General features: G+C 40.2%; 1 protein-coding gene across 1 annotated transcript in view; it reads left to right on the top strand.

Annotated features, from left to right (window-relative positions):
- The window catches only part of LOC124722897 (trafficking protein particle complex subunit 10), a 166905-nt gene that overhangs the window by 116169 nt on the left and 27002 nt on the right, over positions 1–23734 (top strand). The window contains exons 15-17 of the mRNA XM_047248038.1: positions 15–200; positions 2462–2692; positions 9680–9862. Of these exons, the coding sequence (XP_047103994.1) occupies positions 15–200; positions 2462–2692; positions 9680–9862 (600 nt within the window). The remainder of the gene's footprint in view (positions 1–14; positions 201–2461; positions 2693–9679; positions 9863–23734) is intronic.

Raw genomic sequence — 23734 nt, 5'->3', positions numbered from 1 at the left:
CTTTTATTTTCCAGGGAACATGCATTCGATTAAGAACTTCAAGAGGCTTGTGTATGCAGTTAAAGGACAGCAGCGAACCTCTCTCAAATGAGGTGACTGTTTGTCTACCTGAAGCACAGCCATTTGAAACAAAGTCAATGCTCATGAAGGTATTGGCTGACATGCCTCCAGTGAAGGACAACACTGCTGTAGAGCATAAGGTAATTGCAAGGTGGGGTTGGGGCGTGAGGGGGGAGGGGGGTAGAGTGAATTCATCTTGTTTATGAAGATGAAAAAGGGCCCAGATTTTAATGACCTGAGGTAACTTGAAAATTATCACTCAAACGACCTGAAAATATCGATAAAACAATCTAAAAATCATACAAAATGTATGTAAAGTGACCTAGAGTAATGAAAACTTTATAAGAGGTTTTCTTTAAGAAATAGCCATTGTAAAGCCATAAACTGCAGTGACGGCCAGCAGGCAGACATTCTCAAAAGTGATGGAACATCTATTGTCATACAATATGTGCTAGTAGCTAGAAAAACTTTCAACATATGCTGAGTCAACTCGAGCACGCACTTTAATATTTTCATTTAGTTTAAAAAACGAATATAAAAAATTGACACATGAAATTTCACAAATTGACATAAAGTTTGGTATATTATTCATACAAGACATTTAAATTCTTGTTTCAATACCCATACCTAGTAAAAGTTAATAACAGTAATTGAAGTGACAATGAAAATGAGTAGATAAACTGTCAGTTTATTTCCCACATGTACGAATATATTCTTGGGAAGTTTTGTGTTTTTCCTAGAAGCACCTGCCTCATTCGTTCTTGCCAGCAATAAAAGAATGAATTATTGGGTCAAAAGTAGATACTAAATGCAAATGTATAAAAAACTGAAGTAAAATCTAAAAAAATGACGTAATCTTCAAAAAATGAATTACACCACAATACCATTATGGAAAAAGGCAACATTAAATTTATATCTCTATAGCCAGACTATTGGAGATTTCAGTATTTGTGACAATGCGTAGCTTATAAGGAAAGAAATAGTTATGCCAGCTATAATGAATTGGAATTAAGATATTGATGTACTGAGTGGCGAAACTACTACATGGGTATGCAGTCCCATTATGAAGGATAGCCAAACATGTGTGTATTGTCTCAGAAATGTTTCCTTCCTAGTGAGTACTGCTTGCGCACATCTTAATAAATATCAAATAGCTATTGCTAATTGGTATTTACTTAAATATTGCACAGCAGAGTATGATGTTAACTATCCAGGTATCGATTGATGTGGCGTGACGGTAATTAAGTAGTGACTGACAATTAGAGAAGTAATGACGGTTTGAATGTAACAAGTTGAAATGATAATGACTTCGAAGTGAGTAGTCCCAGTCCCTTAGCAGCCTCAAGGGACGCCTGTTTTTCCAGGCTTCATTCATGTCGTATGTCACAAGGTTCAGGATGTGCAGATTTCGAATTTACTGCAGGAAAGATAAAAATTAGTTGCCAGGGTTTCGTATTGCAGGTGAATGGATAGAATGCTTGCTTCTTGGTATCACTCTGCAATCCTAATGAAGAGTGTAGCATGTAATGTGTTTGACAAAGCTTTGATTGCAGTGAAGGTAAATTTGACCAACTTTACAGAGTTGAACATAGTGATGTGTTTCTTACTGAACTGTTAATTTAAATCCAGTTGTGTTCACTGCACAAGCCATTAATATTATGCAAAATAAACATCAGATTTTTTATGTTATCAAACAATTTATAATGGCAGGAAAACAATTTATTAATGAAGTAGGATTTTTGTGATATCAACAGAAAATAATGTAACATATTTTATATAATGGAGTCCCTCCTAAGAGACATCAAGCACATTTTCTCTCTCATTTTTGGGCAGATAAGTGCAGTTTCATTTTTGGAATGTGTAGCTGGAGTCAGCCAAAACAAATACTGTTCATCAAGTCTTTCATACGACCCCTAATGTTGATGGAAAAGTGTCTGTTTCGCATTACAAAGAAAATGATTTTTAAAGCAAACATATCCTTGTATGTACAGAGGATGCATAATTTTTAACTGGCATACTGACCTCCAAATCTATGAACACGGTACACTCACTGGTCGTTGTTACTATGAACGCTGTATGCCTTTCCCGTGTGTCTAAATCACATGTGTGGGGAAAATCTTCTGCCCCTACTAGTGCGAAAACCTGCAGGCACCTGTGATAAAGAGGTTACGGAGTCTATCCACACATTATTTCCTCCCACATATATGTTGTACAGAGTGATTGTGAGGGTCAAATTGGAGAAATTCAGTCTTGTACAAAGGCTTACCAATAGTTACAAAGTATAAATTAAATGTAGTTCTCAGTGTATGTATCATACTAATTACAAATGTAGTGACTTCATTTTTAGTTTATTGCAGTCACAGGATTGAAAGTGTTGCTCTTATGTACCATTGTTTTATAGGTGAGCTTGCATTTACCTTGGACATCAGAAGAGAAGAATATTACTCTGCACTTTCAGCCGTCTTTCAAGACATCATGCCGTCTTTACACAGAACATGCTAACAAATTCATTCAAATTGTTGTATGTGGTCTAAACCAGCAGATGATTGAATTGAAGGATCCAGAGCTCGTAATTAAGGGCAATAAAGATCATTCGTTGCTTTCCCATAATCCTACTGCTGGGCAGAAACTAGTAAGTGTTTAAAGTGATTTATAAATTTTTATGTAGTTTGATATGTTTTCTAAATACTGTTTTATTGAAACAGTTATATTCATAGTTTCAGGCTTTCGTATGTAAATGTGTTAGAAATCAGTATATCTTCTTTTGAAATACATATGTGACTATCTCCTGGAAATCATACTGCAGGACACACAATGAGGTGAAAAATATAAGCTTTTTGATTTCAGTTCTATCATTTGAGAGAACCTTGAACTGAGATCATAAAACTTGGAAATTCCATAAAAGCATTTAAAAAGTCATTCAAAGCAGACTACACATGCAGACAAAATCACAGCATAGTGAAAATACAAGGTTTACACGCCCTCTGCTGAACGATTTTCATTCATGATTTTGCTGTAGTTAAGTGTTAAATAGCAACATATTTGGCGTATTGATCGTACCTGTGCTGAATATCTAGATGGATAGCAAAGCTAGCTGGTAAGCCATCAAAATATGTTACCTGTGTGTCTGAGCTGCAACTGGTTGACACAACAGGGAGAGAAAAGCTTACTCTGCAGACCTGTAAATCTCCCAAGTGATACTAAGTTCCCTGATCATCAACAACTGCTTCCCTAATGTCTCAATGCAAGTAATGTAAAAAAGAAAGCAGTGACTGTAATCCAGGATTCAGTGTGAATATGATACGTTTTGGGAGATAGAAATTCTGTTTACAGAGTAAGGTAAGTCCGTGATTAAGGCACTGGACTAAGGGCTCAAATCTTATCTGGTTATCAAGTTTAAAGTTTCCTCGCAGTTTTCCTACATCACTTAAAGCAATTACTGTGATGATTCTTTTGAAAAAGAACACATCTGATTTCCTTCCCTAATTCAAGCTAATGCTCTTTCAAGTCCTCGTGATCAGTTGGATATTGACCTTCAATCCTCCCTTCCTTCCTTCCTCCCTGTGTTCTTTGCAATAGTGTGTGTCTAACTGCTTAGAATTGCTTACGGTACATGGGATAAGGGGGGAGGGGGTTGCAAGGGTGGTGGAAGTAATGTCCAGCCAGCACACAGTACATAGACTGTCATACACACAGCACATAGACTGTCACGGGGAGACAAGTAGTGTGAGGAGAGCAAGTTGTGCTTAATTCACATAATGCTGACACTACAGGTGTGATATGTCTCTCATACAGAGCATCATTACAAATGTGAAAGTGATACAGGGAAGTCGTAAACACACGGCTTGAAAAAATACCAAAATATGTTCATTTCCCCTACTTGTACCAATTGAAACGAATCTTGTATTAGTGCTCAAAAGCAGCATTAAGTAACATTGTTAATTATTTTCTTCCCTTCATTCCTCATTTAGTAAACTTTAACTGAGGAGTCATAGTCCCACAGCAGGCTTGAAAGTACTTCATCACACGTCTCAAGGCCCAGTACCACAACATGATATTCACTAACTGCAACAGAGGCTACTACAATGCTAATCATAATATTGCTGTTGTTGGATCTGTAATGTTGACAGTGTGTGGGCATTAACCATTAGCAGCCCGAAGTATTCAGACTACTGACAACTTAAACAGTTTCAGAACTAGGTAACCCAGCAATCAAGAGAAATCTGACCAATAGTACGTGGCATATCAGCGATAATTTTATTTTTATCATCATTTAAATGTAAGAGAAGCCTGAAGATACATTTCTTATATCTGAAGTGCTGTGTCATTTACAGTGGTAAGCAAACATAAAGACATCAGTGATCTCCATAACACTCCAGACTGTGGGGGACACCCTTATTGATTCTTGAGAAATCTTGACAGGTTCAGAAGTAAAGTTGATGAACTGAGAGAATCGAGCATTAAAGGCAAATGAAAGTGATCATACTACCTCTTGGTTAAAGAGAAGTCACTACTTCAGGACTTGTGCTACCAGTACAGATACATCATCACTACCATGTGTTATTCTAATTGGAGAGTAAAGCCTGTTCATCGTACATAAGATACTTTTAAGTAAGTATACACACCCTTGGAAGCTTCAGCAGGATTGGAAAGCACTATGGGTATGTAATTGTTATGTATATGGTACTTAAGCTCAGAAAAAGAAATTGTATCAGTTTATTTGCCCATGGTAATTAAATGGTGAGAATTGCCAAGGGAATGAGAGAAGATAAATCCAGTAGCCCCAAACCCATCTCAAAGGGTGGGGAAAAATGCAAAGATTAAGGAACTAGGCCATTTAGCATGTGCACTGGGAAGTGGCTGGGAACAGAAAAGAGAAACTTCTATGGTCACGGCTCAGAGAGCTCTCTGTCTCTCAATTTAGGTGATCTTACGATGTGATTTGATTAGCAAGGTGGCCTTGCTGACTAAGAGTCAACCTATTGTGACATGAGGGGGTTGGGTTGATTTGGGGAGGAGACGAAACTGTGAGGTCATCAGTCTCGTGGGATTAGAGAAGGATGGGTAAGGAAGTCGGTCATGCCCTTTGAAAGGAACCATCCTGGCATTTGCCTGAAGGAAGCGATTTAGGGAAATCACAGAAAACCTAAATCAATATGGCTGGACGCGAGATTGAACTTTCGTTCTCCCGAATGCAAGTCCAGTGTTCCAACCACTGCGCCACCTCGCTCAGTATTTTGTGACAGGAACTGATAGATCGTTGTCACATCAGCTAAAAGGTGTTGGGTTGTAAAAGGTGCTTCTCTGTAAAATTTAAGTAACAAAAATTGCCCATCTCCAGCGCGTGGGAGCACCTTGTATATTTCCTCCTCTCCCTGTGAAAGAATTCAACATGGTTGAATGTGACAATCTCAATGGGGTCTTAAATCTAGGGGCAACAGTATTTTAATTTCATTTAATAATTCAAACCTACACAAGTACTATAATTGTTGCATCACCATGCGATGACTACCGTTGTCGACACAGAGCTGTGAGGGCGCTCACACACACACACACACACACACACACACACACACACACACACAGTGTCCAATGTCCTTACAGTGACCAGGTAACCAGAGGGGGGGGCACCAATAGGGTATTAGACTGTTTTCTGGAAATCATCTTACATCATTGTGATATTTTGTGCTCATAACTTGCTTTCTTTCCTATTGAATTTGATTATTAAAAAAGAGGGGGGGGGGGGGGGGGAGTGAAATTCCAAAAATTTTGAAACCCATTGAAATGCTCAGTTTGAGTTGTGATGCCTATGATGTCACTGGCAGGTTCATTGTTCCTATTGTCGTAAAGCTCATTCACAGTGGTATTTTGGTTTGGAATTTACATTTAGGAAAATGGGTAACAAAGATGTGTAGTACCACATTGTACAAATAAATCTATAAAAATGCCTGAAAAATTGTTTTTTGAGTGTTCCAAAGAATGAGAAAATGTGTAAAATGTGGTTGCACTGTACTGGCAAAATGCTACGAAGTCAGTGCCCAAATTCCCTAACTAAATTAAAAAGTCTTGAATTCACAAGTTAACATCAATTCACCTCCGATATATGCTTTGCCACTGTTGCAAGGAAGGACAGCATCATTCTACAAAACTAAATTCACAATGAAAGTAAAGAGAATTGACTGTCATTATATGAAAAGTTACATTCATTGTTTGCTAGTGCAGTTGGTAGAGTGGTGGTCTGTAATTGTTTATAAGTAAACAATGGAAAATCCAGAATGGAATGTAACAATGCCAGAGAAGGAAAGTATTTTGTTGTGACTATCGCAACTAAGTATCTCCGCTATATGGTGAGTAGCAACTTTCCTTCTCTGGTATTGTTTATAAGTAGTTATTAATAGGTTTGTGGTTCAAATCTGTACCAAAGGACTATTTTAACTTAATTTGTAAATGACTCAACAGTCCTCTCTTATGAAAAGCGAGTCACAATTACAAAACTTCACCATGTCGATCAGAAACATGGTATTGTTGAGTTGTCCATGCTGTTTACATGTGCTTACATTCCCAATCGCTGTTCACACGTCACCTTCAAGATGATCTCTAGTTAATGTGACTACACACTTTTTACCTTATTGGAAACAATCCTTTCTTTTTTTCTTCGTACTGGCCAACTAGGATCCTTATTGTTTAAATTTTCATCACCATACATAAAGATAAACTAAGTTTATTTTGGACACTGATGTTAGTTTCCATTGTCAGACATCATAGCCCATACATTTGTGTTACATGGCTGGTGTAAATGCTTTATAACTTTCCGCATACAAAACCTCATCATCCTACACCTTGTTATGTTGTGGGCATGTGGTGATACCTTCACCACAGGCAAATTGTGAGTAAATTGTATGTATGCAAATTAAATATATTTATTCTCAGTTGTCTATTTCTCTGACCAAAATTAATGCAAAGCTATGCATAATACAACCCACTGTCGAAACAATAGCTACAATGATTTCTTCCTAATGCTATTTTCGTATTTCGTATAACACTTTTAAAAAGTTTATGACCATGCCAGGATTCAACCCTAAAATGCTCTGTTCTGTAGTCAGATATAATATCCGTTGCACCACAGAGCCGAACAACAGTCACACCTACACTAGGTTGCATTGTATACTGGGAAATCTGCACTAAGATTCACTAAGAATTTTACTCTGCTTTGGGTTGTATTTCTTGACTGATAGATGACAATTGAGGTATAAGATGTGGGCCCACTTGTATAAAATGATCTACATTTCCTTAGTTTTAAATAAGTTTAATGATGATGCAGGGAGTAGGGAAAAGGATGTCCGTCCTTGCACATGTCACTGCTGTCATTGGATGTAGCATAAATGCATCAGCTTCAGAAAGGTTTCCACTATTAGTGTTAACAAAGTTACTTAAAAGTTGTAAATGCATTTCCCATCACTGAATAGCTAAACTTTCTGCAGCAAAAGTGCAAAAAAGTAGTAGCTTTGGCTAACACTCCTATTACATGCACATAGCTTCAGCCAATGACAGAGCATTTTTGATCACATGAGCAGATATTGAAATTTAATAATTTTTAAGCTTTAATTACACAAGAACACAAAAGTGAACAGTTCATAAGACAGATAAAAAGTAACATTTTTAATTATAAGAAATCAATCATAAGTGGGAATACGAAATTATAGTTCGTGATAGTAGAAAAGTAAGTCGTCATTAACTTTTGCACTGGAACTTGGCCAAGGCACGTCGTAGTCAGCTGGAGTGGCTGCACTGTTCTGCTACATAACGTCCATGTGAAACAGTAGTACATAGACTGGCCCAGTATCAGTTTCGCTAGCAGGGCGGAAGTCACTGGAATAGTTATGTTAAGTTAAATATGGTAGGATGCTGTAGTAGGGGTGGTAGCTCGATCTAGTGAGATTTGTTTATAGTCCTGTGCCATCAACTAATCCAAGGACTTCCTCAATTCAGCATTGTGAATATCCAGAAAAACCAATACGGCAGTATGCATACCGAGATAGAAGTTGAATTCCAGAAGTAATATACAGGAATGGTTTCATAGTAGCATTCAAAGTTTCTTTAAACAGTGCAGAGAACTGAAATTCATGTTCCAGGATATTTCAGTGAACTGCTTTGAACAAAAGTCTGCTATTATGCAACATTACTTGATACGTGTGTGGGGTGAAATTCCAATGGGAACATAAAAGTGAAGCCAGAATGGGGTATGAGACGGCATATAACGAGCTGATTCTTGTGCGATGGAACATAGTGCGGGTTAATTCAACTATCATTCTGGGACCAGTATAATTTGTTATGTGTGAGACAAACTGTGTCCAATATGTCCGAAGAAGAAACAGAGTCCACAGAAAACATTGAATTGTATTGCCAGTGTGTACTTGGAAATCAGGCACACGGAGTGGTGCTGGGTTACGCTTATTCAGTGGTAGTTGAACAGTAGGTGGTGATTCGGTTTGGCAGAGAGTGAGATCTTATTTCTGCAGATTCCTTCCAAACAATGCAGCATCCTTCTCCACGATAGTGACTTGTGATCTACAATTTTCTAATGAAAGTTTTCAAGTTTATTAGACTTTGAACATAACGTCACCATACTGGACAATGGTGATATTAATGTTAAGCTAGTAATAGGAGATTTTAAGTTGTAAAATACTGTGCTGGAGTACTCAGGCAGTGCTTTCATTCACAATAGAAAAATAACTGTTTTCACTGTTAAAATCTGGTACGCACTAACATATCTCCCCTGCTTCCTTAACTAAAGATTCCCACTAATTCTGATTCAGTTTGAAGATTTCTGTCTCATTCAGTTTTTTCTTTGAAATATGTATGTTTGCATTTTGTGTTGTATAGTGTTAGTGCTCCATCTTGTCACATTCTCTGTCAGTCTCCTTTTCTGACCTGCATACTGTGTGTAGTTACTCTTTGAATTTCGTGAACAGTCTATCTGAACTAGCCTGAAGCATCCTTCATAAAGTTCTTTCTTTTTATCCGTAGTCAGTGTGAGACCTAAGAATTATGCCAGTAGGGTAGGCAAAACAGCAACTGCTATATAGGCTCACTACATGCTAACAGCTGCTGTGTGTATTAGTTGAGGGGGTAGGTCTGGGCTATTGTAATTTCAGAACACTAACCATGCTGTAATGCAAGTTGTGTGTGTAGTGATTTTTGGTTGTTGAGTTGTCAGGCACTATTAACTGTACCTAATTCATGTTTCTTGTACCTTCCATTTTATAGACAAGAAACTTTTTTAGTAGAACTGGACATACTTGTCAAAAGGAAGGTATCCATAATCCTTATTTGGAGAAAATAAACTTCCCAGTTTCACTGATAGTGGTCTGTTAAGATTTTAAGAAACGATTGGAAGATGACCGACACTACCGGAAGCCAGTCAGTCAGAGTTAATAAAAAAAGTGATTGAAAGACAAAAATACGTGTGAATTCCCATTAGCTTGTAACTGTCTTTTGTTCTTGAGACATGTTTATGGATACATAGAAAGTGCAACCTTGCTGGCTGAAAAACTAATGCTTTATGTACAGTTATTACAATGTTTGACTTGGCATTCAGTCGTTACCATTTATCTTTCAGGTGATAAAAACTGGACTAAAGTGTTCATTTTTATGGGGGCTAGTGCTTGGTGACACTGATGATACACCGCCTATCAAGACAGAGTTTTCAATTAAATATAGCCCCATAATTGATCCACTGAAACGAATGAGTAGTCCAGAATTCAAACCATATTCTTGTAGCTTTGAAATAAAAGATTACAAGGTAAGTTAGTGAAAAATAGCATTCAGCTTCTGCTTAACATAATTATTTTAATATATTTCAGTATCTTCCATTATCTTAATCACAGATTCGATGTCTGCTTGTTCTATCCCCCCACTTCCTGTTACTCAATTGTATGGTATTGCATTACTTGTTTAGTTAATCAATCACCTTCCATTTGCTTCAAAAGGTTTTTTTTCCATTTTTATTTCTATTGTATTATTTTATAACTTAGTTTATGAACACCACCCTTGTCTCGTGTCTTGATTCCTCTGTCTGTGTAGAGAGTACAACCTTTCACTTTCAGCAGAAACTTCATTTCAGCTGCTTGCATGTTGAAATTAGCATTTTGAGAGGGAACTTTAATTTCACTTGCGTAGAATATTGTAGTAAGTGCCATTTTCTTAAAGAATTTTAGGTATGTGTGGGTGGGGGGGATGCCCTTTTTAAAGTCATCTTTATTTTCATAAACAGTAATGTAATCATCAGTAAATAAAAAGTTGTTGTTATACCCATTTTGCTTGAAGTGAATGACATGTCTTACCTCAAAACTCCATTCCTTGAGAATATCATCATTATAAACATAAAATAGTGTTGGAGAATGCCTACAACCTTGTTTTGTACCTGGATTAGGTTTTATTGGCTGCAGGAGGTTGTCTTTTATTTGAAACATGCTCCATTACAATATTTACTACGTGTGTGTGTGTGTGTGTGTGTGTGTGTGTGTGTGTGTGTGTGTGTGTGTGTGTGTGTGTGTGTGAAGTGTAATGTTTGTGTTGTGTGGTGTGGTGGTGGTGGTGGTGGTGAAGAGAAGGGAGAGGGTGAAGCCCGGTGCCAATACATAGTCTACTTCTCACAAATAGCACCAAGAGGGCCACCAAACTTAATGTCCCCATCTAATAGATGGATCATCGTCAACGTCACATGCCCTCACTTCATGACGCACTGTGGAGAGGTTTGGTGTTTAAACTAGGACATTGGCACAAAGTCTGGTGATCAGGAACTTTACACTACCAGTTCTCCTCCCCTTGTCAGCCAAATACTGGCAGTGAAATTTTTTTCCAACTCCAGGGTTCGAACCAGCTTACCCTCAGGTTGAGCGCCACCGCAGAAGCATGCATTGACAACCTCAGCCATGTAGGCGGGTAAACTGCTGCAGTGGTGTGTGTCGAGTTTTATTTTAATGTTAGTGTTTTCTATAAAGACTGTTCATAGAGCCTATCAAATGCTTTGGAAAGACTTTTACTTTTCTAATAGTTCACAGCTTGTACCATGTCCGTCCAGAATCTATGAAGGCTATACAAGTCCATAATTTAAACTCACTACTCCTTTTTTATAATTTAGTTTAGAGACCACCTGCACAGGCAAATACTTAGCGTCTCTGCCTTTGGTGCTGAAGGACCCGGTTTCGATTACTGGTATCTCCGCAGGTCTTCGGTGGAAGGGTGGTCTGGAATGAGATCCACTCAGCCTCATGAGGCCAAATGAGGATCTGCTTGAATACAAAAGCAGAGAATCATCCAGACTCACCTACTGGCAATAATGGCTGGAGAGATTGGCAACATGCTGATTGCATGTCCCAGGATCATAGATGCCTCCTCATACTGCTTTGTAGGCAACAGTCGGCCAGTCACAACAGGCCTATCTGATCCGTGAGTGGTCTTTATACACTGAAGCGCGAAATAAACTGGTATAGGCATGCGTATTCAAATACAGAGATATGTAAACAGGCAGAATACGGCACTGCAGTCAGCAACACCCATATAAGGCAACAAGTATCTTGCACAGTTGTTAAATCGGTTACTGATGCTGCAACGGCAGGTTATCAAGATTTGATTGAGTTTGAACGTGGTGTTATAGTTGGCGCATGAGCGTTGGGACACAGCATCTCTGAGGAAGCAATGAAGTGGAGATATTCCCATATGACCATTCCACGAGTGTACTGTGAATATCAGGAATCCGGTAAAACATTAAATCTCAGACATCACTATGGCCGGAAAAAAGATCCTGCAATAATGGGACCAACAACAACTGAACAGAATCGTTCAACGTGACAGAAGTGCAACCCTTATGCAAATTGCTGCAGATTTCAATGCTGGGCCATCAACAGGTGTCAGCGTGCGAACCATTCAATGAAACAACATTGATATGGGCTTTCGTAGCCAAAGGCCCACTCGTGTACCCTTGTTGACTGCACAACACAAAGCTTCATGCCTCACTTGGGACTGTCAACACCGACATTGGACTGTTGATGACTGAAAACATATTGCGTGGTCAGACGAGTCTCGTTATAAATTTTATTGAGTGAATGGACATGTACAGGTATGGAGATACCCTCATGAATCCATGGACCCTGTTCGTCAGAGGGGACTGTTTAAGCTGGTGGAGGCTCTGTAATGATGTGAGCTGTCATCAGTTGGAGTGATATGGGCCCCTGATACATCTAGATACGATTGTGACAGGTGACACATGTGTAAGCATCATGTCTGATCACCTGCATTCATTCATGTCCATTGTGCATTCCGATGAACTTGGGCAATTCCAGCAGGACAATGAGACAACCGACACATCCTGAACTGCTACAGAGTGGCTCCAGGAACACACTTCTGAGTTTAAACGCTGCTGTTGGCCACCAAACTCCCCAGATATGAACATTATTGAGCATATTTGCTATGCCTTGCAGTTTGCTGTTCAGAAGAGATCTGCACCCTCTCGTACTCTTACGGATTTATGGACAGCCCTGCAGGATTCATGGTGTCATTTCCCTCCAGCACTACTTCAGACATTAGTCAAGTCCATGCCATGTCGTGTTGTGGCACATCTTCATGCTTGTGGCTGCCCTATGCAGGTGTACCAGTTTCTTTGGCTCCTCAGTGTATTATGATTTAGCAGAGCCAGATCCCAGCATATGTACGAGTAGTACCAGGTGAGTAGATTGTTTGCTCGTTATATTAAGAGCTTCTGATCCCAAATGAGTTACTTATTTAGCATTGTCTGTGTGCTTCTGTAGTTTAAATTGCAAATTTTTTGCATATTCATTTACGGTTCCACTGTCTTCAGTATGGGTGGGAACTGTGAATGGTGTGTTTGAATGTGACCTGAGTTGGTGACTGTTCACTCACAGCTCCAGGTAATGTGGCTTTGGTCATGTAGCTTAAGGTTGTTGCATCGAACGAGGGGTCTAAGGGATTTCTAGCACATCTCATGTGTCCTGTGAACAGGCCACTGCTGTGGCTGGCCCAGTTACTGCTCACATTGAGGTTGACTCCTCATCAGTGTTAGAGTGGGAGTTTCTTTTAAGGTGTGGCAGTTGGTGAAAGACTTTCTGGGGACCAATGGAAAGGCATTCCCAGTTTGTGTGACAAACAGATTTCGAGCGCGATCTGTGGCTGATTAAGATCCTGAGCCAATTGCAGTCAGTTGCTCTGTTTCAGTGGAAGCCTCTCGACCTGCAAAGTCCAAACATTCACAGAGGGTGGGATTATTGGTAGTTGGGAGCTCCAGTGTTAGATGGAGCCTCTTAAGGATAGTGCTGCCAAGGAGGGGAAGAAATCCAGTGTGCACTCTGTGTACATATCGGGGATGACTCGTGCCAGATGTGTAACAGGTCCTACAGGATGCTACGAAGAATACAGGGTGCGGCCAACTGCAGGTAGTGGCTTATGTTGGTTATAATAACATCTGTTGATTTGTATTGGAAGAAATTCTCTCTGATTTCCAGCGGCTATATGAAGTGGTAAAGACAGCCAGTCTTGCTTGCAAGATAGAGGCCAAACTCTTCATATGTAGCACTGTTGGGAGCATCAGTTGAGGACCTTTGGTACAGAGCCAAGTGAAGGGTCTGAATCAGAGGCTCAGATCGTTCTGCAACTGTGTAAGCTGCAGATTCCTTGAGTTGAGCAATAGGGTGGAGAGGTGTCAAGATCTGCGTAATAGATTAGGTGTCCATTACACACACAAGACAGCTACATGGGTTGTGGGAAATGTCTTAGAGTGGGCTGGACAGTTTATTAGATTAGATGGTCTTAAAAAAGTACAAACAGGGGCTCAGCCCGAAAGGGAGCAGGTCAAACATATGGTGAGGGTAGATCTAGGAACCACAGGTATGACAGAAGTGAATTATCGTAAATGTGTTGGCGAAAGAACCAGAGCTCAAAGTGCTAACAAAAAGCACTAAAGCTGAAATCAGTACAGATATCGAAAGAGAGTTCAGTTGAAGTTTTTATCAAGGGCCTAGTGGTGTTCAGAAACACCAGATTAAATTCAGTTGTTGATAGTGTGTTTGTTGGAATTGGAAGTAGTTTGTCTTTTAGTGAAATTTAAGTAAATAGTTGGTGTTTATTAGCATTGGTAGAAGTTACAATTGACAACCAGAATAAATTAATAAACTGGTTCCTTTTCTGACCTCCTGACTGGATGAAAAAGTTGCTGAACAGTTCAGAGAGAACTTGAGTCTCATTTCAAATACGTACCTGACGCACACAATTGTAGTTGGTAGTGGTTTCAATCTATCCTCGAAGTGTTGGTGAAAAAACATTTTTAAAGGCAGTGGTAGGCATAAAACATAATCCGAAATTGTAGTAAATGCTTTCTCTAAAAATTATTTTGAACAATTAGTTTAGGATCCCATTTAAAGTTTAAATTGTTTTGATAACATATTGGACCTCTTACCAGCAAATAATCCTGACCAGATAGGGGAGCATCATGAGAGGTGTATAGATTAGTGATAGTGAGACTGAATACTGTAACTTCCTAATTCATGAAAAATAAATGCAAAATATATCTGTTTAAGAAAAAGGAGAGAGGAAAAAACCAGTAAGAAGTCACTTCATACTTTCCCCAGAGGCAGTGTCCCTTCCTTTCAAACTAACTATGTAAGTGTACACAAGATGTGGCTTAAATTCAGAGAAATAGTACTGAAGGCAATTGAGACATTTATACCAAGTAAATTAATAAGAGACAGGTCAGGACAAAGTTGCAAAATTAACAAAAAAAGTGTGATTTAAAAGAACAAAAAATATTGAAGATTGCCATGCTTTACAGAGGATTAAAATTTATCACAAACAAATGCCAGATGCTTTTAATAGTTTCCTCAACAAAACTCTGTCTCAAAAGTTGTCAGAAAAGCCATAGAGATTCTGGTTGTATGTAAAGTACACCAGCCGCAGGGCCCACTCAATATATCCACTGTGCGACAACAATTGTTAAGTTACGGATGAAAGTGCCACTTAAACTGGAGATGTTAAACATGTTTTCGAAATTTCCTTCACCAAAGATAGCACAATAAATATTCTAGAATTCAAGTTGAAAACCACTGCCAACAAGAGCAACTTACAAGTAGATATCCTTGGTGCTGCGAAGCAGCTTAAATCACTTCATAAAGGCAAGTCTCCTGGCCCATACTATATAACAGTTATGGACCTGTAACAATATGCTGATACATAGCTCCATATTTAGCAGTCATATTCAACTGCTTGGTTAATGAAAGATCATGTCCCTAAGGATGTGAAAGTTGCACATATCACACTAATACATAAGAAAGGAAATGGAAGCAATCTGCTAAATTATGGGTCCAGATCACTGACGTGAATGTGCAGTAATATTTTGAAATATATACTGTGTTCTAACGTTATGAACTACCTAGAAGAAAAAGATATATTGACACACAGGATGGATTCAGAAAATATCATTCTTGTGAAACACAACTCTATTAATTCAAACAAATTAATGAGTGCTATTGACAGGGAATTTGAATGTAATTCCATATTTCCAGAGAGGTTCTGACATTGTTCCTCAAAAAGGCTTCTAATTGTGTGCCTGTCAAGTATCATCGCAGTTCTAGGACTAGATTCGTGGTATCATGTCAGAAAAGTCACAGTTTGTAGTGAGTTATGGAAAGACTTAGAGTGAAACAGAAATGGTACTTGGTAGTCCCCAAGAAAGCGTACAGATGTTGTAAGTGATTATCTCAACAGCTTTCTGGGATTGCTTGCAGATGATGCTGACATTTACTGTTCAGTAAGATGATGATCAAAACCAATTGCAAAATGATTTAGACAAGATATATGCGTGTTCTGATAAGTGGCAATTGACTCAAAATTAAGAAAAGTGTGAGGTCACCAACCCACATAAGTACACTACTGGCCATTAAAATTGCTACACCACGAAGATGACCTGCTACAGACGTGAAATTTATTTGACAGGAAGAAGGTACTGTGATATGCAAATGATTAGCTTTTCAGAGCATTCACACAAGGCTGGCGCTGGTGGCGACACCTACAACGTGCTGACATGAGGAAATTTTCCAACCGATTTCTCATACACAAACAGCAGTTGACCGGCCTTGCCTGGTGAAATGTTGTTGTGATGCCTCGTGTAAGGAGGAGAAATGCGTACCATCACATTTCCGACTTTGATAAAGGTCGGATTGTAGCCTATCGCAATTGCGGTTTATCGTATCGTGACATTGCTGCTCGCGTTGGTCAAGATCCAGTGACTGTTAGCAGAATATGGAATCGGTGGGTTCAGGAGGGTAATACAGAGCCCCGTGCTGGATCCCAACAGCCTCGTATCACTGGCAGTAGAGTTGACAGGCATCTTATCCACATGGCTGTAACGGATCGTGCAGCCACGTCTCGATCCCTGAGTCAACAGATGGGGATGTTTGCAAGACAACCACCACCTGCGCGAACAGTTCGACGACGTTTGCGGCAGCATGGACTATCAGCTTGGGGACCATGGCTGCGGTTACCCTTGACGCTGCATCACAGACAGGAGTGCCTGCGATGGTGTACTCAATGACGAGCCTGGGTGCACAAATGGCAAAACGTCATTTTTTCGGATGAATCCAGATCCTGTTTACAGCATCATGATGGTCGCATCCATGTTTGGCAACATCGCGGTGAACACACATTGGAAGCGTGTATTTGTCATCGCCATACTGGCGTATCACCTGGCGTGATGATATGGGCTGCCATTGGTTACACATCTCGGTCACCTCTTGTTCGCATTGACGGCACTTTGAACAGTGGATGTTACATTTCAGATGTGTTACGACCCATGGCTTTACCCTTCATTCGATCCCTGCGAAACCCTACATTTCAACAGGATAATTCACGACTGCGTGTTGCAGGTCCCGTACGGGCCTTTCTGGATACAGAAAGTGTTAGACTGCTGCCCTGGTCAGCACATTCTCCAGGTCTCTCACCAGCTGAAAACGTCTGGTCAATGGTGGCCGAGCAACTGGCTCATCACAGTACACCAGTCACTACTCTTGATGAACTGTGGTATCGTGTTGAAGCTGCATGGGCAGCTGTACCTGTACACGCCATCCAAGCTCTGTTTGACTCAATGCCCAGGGTACTAATTTGTCAGGATCTATGCACCCAAATTGCATGAAAATGTGATCACACGTTAGTTCTAGTATAATATATTTGTCCAATGAATACCTGTTTATCATCTGCATTTCTTCTTGGTGTAGCAATTTTAATGGCCAGTAGTGTACTAGAAGGAATCCATTAAATTTTGGTTCCCATATGAATCTCACAATTCTAAATGTAGTTGATTCAGCCAAATACCTGGGAATTACTATTACAAAGAACCTAAATTGGAAGCATCATGTGGAACGTGAAACAGATTCCATTTTATTGGCAGAATGCTTACAAAATGCAACATGGGCACGAAAGAGACTGCACGCAGTGCATTTGTCCATCCTCTTTTGGAGTATTGCTGCACTATATCACATCATTATGTGGTAGGAATCATGGAGGACATAAAAGAAGTCCAAATTTTGTACTGTTGTGAGATAGGGGATATAAGCAATTTGGGGTGGCAATAAAACAAAGACTTTCCTCATTGCAGTAAGATCTTCACACAAACTTTCTATTACAATTTTTTTCACCACCTTTCTCTTGTGAATGCCAAAATATATTGTTAACTCCCACCAGCATAGGGAGAAATATCCATTGTAATAAAATAATAGAAATTAGTACTTCCATGGAAAGACTGTTCATTCTTCTCAAGATCTGTTAGAGACTGGATTGGTAGAGAAATAGTGTGAACGTGATTCGATGAACCCTCTATCGATTACTTAAGTGTAAATTGTACAGTAGTAGTTATGTAGGAGTGTATAAAACACACTGCTGACCATGAAAACTGCAGCAGTAGGAAGGATAGCAAATAATGAAATTTTATCATACAGTGTAGGCTTTCACGTCTCGTATTGTCTTCACTTAAAACTTCAGGGCTGATAGGCCTTGGTCGATGTATAAAACTCTCCCCTGACATTTTGTCTCCAACTATGGGAGACATCCTCTGAGGTAAAGCAGCAAACTCCAAAGAGAACTTGAGGAAGTGCTGATTATATAGGCAGTACAGAGGGTGCAATGCTGATATCCAAATTTTATCCAGTTTGACACCTTCGTCTTTACTGTTACAACTATTATGGTGTTTATCAATCTCGATAGCCTCTCTATACTTGCACGCATAATAGGGCGAGGTTTTAGATATGACGCTCATCTCACTGAATTTTATTTCATGATGACCTTCCTGGTAAACATGTTATGCTACGGCTGATTTATCCGTGTGACCCAGGCGGCAATTCCCCCTATGTTCAACAAGATGAGTGTTCACACTTCTCTTTGTACCGATATAAACCTGTCCACAACTGCAAGGAATTTTATATACCCCCGGTGTAGCCAAAGGGTGTCGTGCATCTTTTGCTGATCTTAAATATTGTTTTATCTTCCTGGTGGGTCTTGTTGAACATAGGAGGAATTGCCGCCTGGGTCACATGGATAAATTGGTCGTAGCAGAACATGTTTACCAGGAAGGTGACCGTGAAATAAAATTCAGCGAGACGAGTCATACCTAAAATCTCGCATTATTATGCACGCATGTATAGAAAGGCTATCGAGATTGATAAACACCTTAATAATTTTAACAGGAAAGACGAAGGTGTTAAACTGGATAAAATTTGGATGTCAGTGTTGCACTGCAAGTGTGACGATCAATTACTTTCAATTGAGAATGTTGGCATTACCAGAGACAGTCTCACAGCAGATGCCACATGATGGTCAGTGTTGTCCTCTGTACTGCCTATATAATCAGCACTTTCTAGAGTTCTCTTTGCAGTTCGCTACTTTGCGTCAGAGGATGTCTCCCGCAGTTGGAGATGAAACGCCAGGGTCGAGTTTTATACATTGACCATGGCCTATCAGCCCGGAAGTTTTAAGTAAAGAATGAAATTTTACTTATTGTGCTTATACATCATAGGAGAAAGAACAGAAATTTTTAGGGTGTGTATGTGTGTGTGTGTGTGTGTGTGTGTGTGTGTGTGAGAGAGAGAGAGAGAGAGAGAGAGAGAGAGAGAGAGAGAGATTCCATGCTGCTGCAACTGTGTGGCAGAGTTCATCAGTTGTAGTGGCTAATGGTTTGGCAGCACAGTCTAACACTATCTGTATTAAGGTAGATCAAGACGCCGTGGGTGACATGTATTATTTTGTAATCTTGTCAAAAGATTGTGTCATCGTGACGTTGAAAATAGGGCAGAGCCTCTGGCCCTAATACATCATAAATTTAACAACTATAAATATAATGGCTGCTGTTCCAATTAACAGCTATGCAAACCTGGGGTGAGAGCATTGTGCATCCGTTGGCACACCATAACAACATGCCAGATGGTGGGTCCATATCACAGTTATGAGTGCAATCTCACAAGAATCATCATCCTGAGGGGGGGGGGGGGGGGGGGAGGGGGGGATATGGGTCTGGAGTGTCCAACATCATCATACAGTATTACACTGTTGGCACACCTCTCTCTGCTGTTGCATCAAGCAAAGTTGCAACAATGTTCACTGTGCTGACAGTCTGTTGTGTTCTTGACTTAGACACACTGTCAGTGTGCATACTCATCTCACAGCAAACAAGCTCATTTTCTAACTCAAGGTACTTAACTTGGCTGTACGATACTGCACGGTCGAGCAAACAATATATTTGTCCTCTCAAACAATAGGCACACAGTGCTACCATCAGCCTGTGTGGCACTGAGAGAATGTCTCCTATGAAACTATTAATTCTGCATAATTTAGTTCCTCACTGCATATTTGTTGATCAAATAGTCAGTTGGTGTACTGCCAGTCTGTAGTGTCAGATGAGCATAATGTTTCTGTGATCGGACTTGTTGCTGTCGTCAGGTACACTGATGAACTGAGCTTCTGAGGTTGCGCGGCTGACTTGTATCCCCTCACACCGTGATCTGTTCCCTCTGTGGTCCGAGCTCGAGAGCCCGACATTGATATGCAACTACTGCTAAAAGCGGCAGAAGATGTACGTTGTGAACCTTGTCGTGCTCTGGTGAGAACTGAGACTGAGAAGTCAAACATTACGAACAAGAGGAGGGTGGCAGAAACCTGAGAGAATGCCCAGAGATTGTTATCTTACCTTCTGACAAAAGCAATGCTGCTGCTGTTCTCCCCCTTGACAATTACTTGGAGGAGAAGCAGAATCTGCTAAATGCCTACTCCCACAGGAAGATCAGTGCTGACCCCACCAAGAAGGTGCAGAATGAGACCGTGACGCTTCTCAAGGAATAGGGGCTACCAGAGGGGGTCATCGAGAAATTGTCACCATGAGGACCTGTACCACTAAGACTTGACTCCCTGAGGTCCGTAAAGAAGGGGTGCCATTACACCCCATTGTCAGCAGCATCAAAGCTCCTACGTATTTTCTGGCAAAATACCTGACAGAGATAGTAAGTCCTTACGTGGGTAAATGCCTACATCATATGTGCGGTTTGGTGAATTGTACATCTGAACTCTATACATCCCAACATCAAATTTATGATGGAGACCAAAGAAGGGGGAAGACTACCATTCCTGGACGTCATAGTCTAGAGAATAGCTGATAGCACCCTGGACCACAGTGCGTATCAAAAGAAAACACACATTGATATGTGTTTGCATGCTGGTAGCTGTCACCATCCTACACAGAGCAATGGAGTACTAAAAACACAAGAATACAGGTGCACACCATCTTGGATGCAGAGTGTCTGCCACAGAAACTGGAACGCCCTAGGCGTGTGTTCCAAAAAAACAGATACTCTGAATGGCTGATGAAGCAAGCTGTTCACCCCTACAGAAAAACTTGCGGAGATGGAAGAAATAATGGAGAGAGAGGTAGTCACAGCCTTTATACCTGGCAGGCTTTCAGGATAAGTAGAAGCACATACTATAAAAGCACCATGTAAGAACTGTCTTTTGCCCGACCAATAAAATATAGACATTATTGTGGAGTGTCTGACATTGGTTTGTGGAAGGTTGGAGCCTATCACATTATTCCATGTCATTGTGACAAGACATAAATCAGACAACCATGGCACCGTCGAAGATTGGTGCAGAGAACACCAGCAGCAAACTCGAGTAATGCACCTAAACTAGTCGGCAGTTGCAAAGCATAGTTTGTCAGAGAATCACACTGTGGAAAATGAACATATAAGGATTTTAGCGCAGACTTCCAAATACTGGGACAGTGACATTAGAGAAACCATCAAAATTCACACCAGGGATAATCTTATCAATCGGGACTGCACACTGCAACTATAATCTCAGCAAGGCTTGGGAACCAGCACTGGGTCTAATTAAGAGACTTAGCAAACAGTGATGTGGCAACCCCCTAGACAGAGCAACTACATCAACACTACCAACTTGTCTGATTGTGTTCATTTCATGAGATGTATGTGGGAGGGAGTAATACGTTGCCTGATACATCTTCAGCCATATGCTCTCAGAATTTCAACACTAAACCTCTCTGTTATAAACAAGACCCCTCTTGTAGAGACTGTCACTACATATTGTTGAGCATTCCCATAACACTTTTGCTCTTACTGATCAATCCTTTGATGAAATGTTACATCTTTTCTGTCTTCCATTAATCCAACCTGGTAAGGATTGCAGATTGATGAGCAATACTGAAGAATCAAACTTAATAAGGTTTTGTTAGCCATTTATTTTGTGTATGAATTACACTTCCTGAACAACTCATTGTAAAGAAGACACGTTAAGTTGCAGACCGGCACAATTAAGACACTTACATAAAGCTCTCAGCTGCAGCCAGAGAAACACACACCATTCATACACACAAACAGGCACACTTGATGCACAATTGACGGCCAACTCCGGCACCTTGGGCCAGAGTGCTGATTCCTGCCCGGGGTTTCTATTGTTACATTTGCTTAAGATGTTCCCAGTGAATCTCAGCCTGGCATCTGCTTTTTCTACAGTTTATTTCATGTGGCCACTCCACTTTGGGTCACTTCATATGGTTAATGCTAGACTTTTTATGGTAGTTCCTATTTCCAGTGGTTTATAACTAGTAGTGTAATTGAACAGTAATGTGTCTTTGGCAATTTATACACAAAAAAACATTCTCTGTACAAAACATTAATCCTAGTAGGTGACCATAGATTTTACTGCAGGCTTCACACCCTTCCTGTAGACAACACCATTGCCTGTGAAAATCCTGGTGGAGCTTTCAATGTTACCTACTAGATAGTTTATAACACTGATGGAAAAAAATGCAACACCAACAAATAATTAATGTAGAGTAATAAAATTTCAGAAATACGTTTGTCTAGGTAACATATATGTGATTAACACTGCAAGATCACAGGTTAATGTAAGCACCAAATAAGTCATTCCAAATTTAAAATGCTGTTAAATTAATAACCATTGTAACTACCAGAATGTTGAAGGCAAGCATGCAAATATGCATGCATTGTATTGCACAGCTGCCAGATGTCAGCTTGTGATGGAGTTCCATGCCTGTTCCACTTGGTCAGTCGATACAGGGACAGTTAATACTGGTTGTGAATGACACTCCAATGATGCCCCATATGTGCTTGATTGAAGACAGATCTGATGATAGAGCAGGCCAAGCCAACATTTTGACACTCTGTAGAGCATATTGGATTACAACAGTGGTATGTGTTCAAGCATTATCATGTTTGAAAACACCCCCTGGAATTCTGTTCATGAATGTCAGCACAGCAGGTCAATTTACCAGACTGGCATACAAATTTGCAGTCAGGGTGTGTGGGATAGCCACAGAAGTTCTCCTGCTGTTGTACAAAATCCCACCCCAGACAGTAACTTCAGGTGTAGGTCCAGTGTGTCTAGCATGCAGACGGGTTGGTTGCAGGCCCTCAAGTGGCCTCATTCTAACCAACACCATCACTGGTACTGAGGCAGAACCATCGTTCATCAGAAAACACAAAAGACTCCACCTTGCCTTCCGGTGTGCTCTAGCTTGACACAACTGATCTCACTGGCATTGGTGGAATGCAGGGCATCTGGCACCAAATTGCTGCTGCAGATGCAATATGATGCGGCCAGAGCCATATGCCAAGTATTATGGTTTTCCTTCTCGGTAGAGCCACGTGGCCATCCAGAGCCCAGTCTTCTTGCAACTCTACATTCTTGTGGCCACTGCTGCCACTAATCATGTACCTTGGCTACATTCCTGCAAAGTTTTTATGCAATATTGCACAAGGAACATCGAGGTCCTTGGAAGACCTGTTGCACAACCTCGTTCAAACTCAGTGAGGTGTTGATAAAGGTGTTTCTTGTCACCTTAAAGGCATTCTTGACTTAACATCAGCTCACCTCATTCAATCTCAAAGATAAGTAATGCACACGATCATTAAATGTATATTTAAAGCAAACCTGGTTTGTGTCCTCATAGTGGCACTACTAGTGCCACTCTTATGAGGGTGTATACGACCCGGGATAACCGGGAGATCCGGGAAAAACCCGGGAATTTTTTCATCTGGGAGAAAAACGGGAAAAACTCGGGGAATTTTTCATTGTTTTAGTTTTTGGT

This window comes from Schistocerca piceifrons, chromosome X (genome assembly GCF_021461385.2).
Source record: "Schistocerca piceifrons isolate TAMUIC-IGC-003096 chromosome X, iqSchPice1.1, whole genome shotgun sequence".
In the NCBI taxonomy this organism is placed as follows: domain Eukaryota; kingdom Metazoa; phylum Arthropoda; class Insecta; order Orthoptera; family Acrididae; genus Schistocerca; species Schistocerca piceifrons.
Note: the sequence above shows the minus strand (reverse complement) of the source record. Positions and strands in the feature narration are given on the sequence as shown.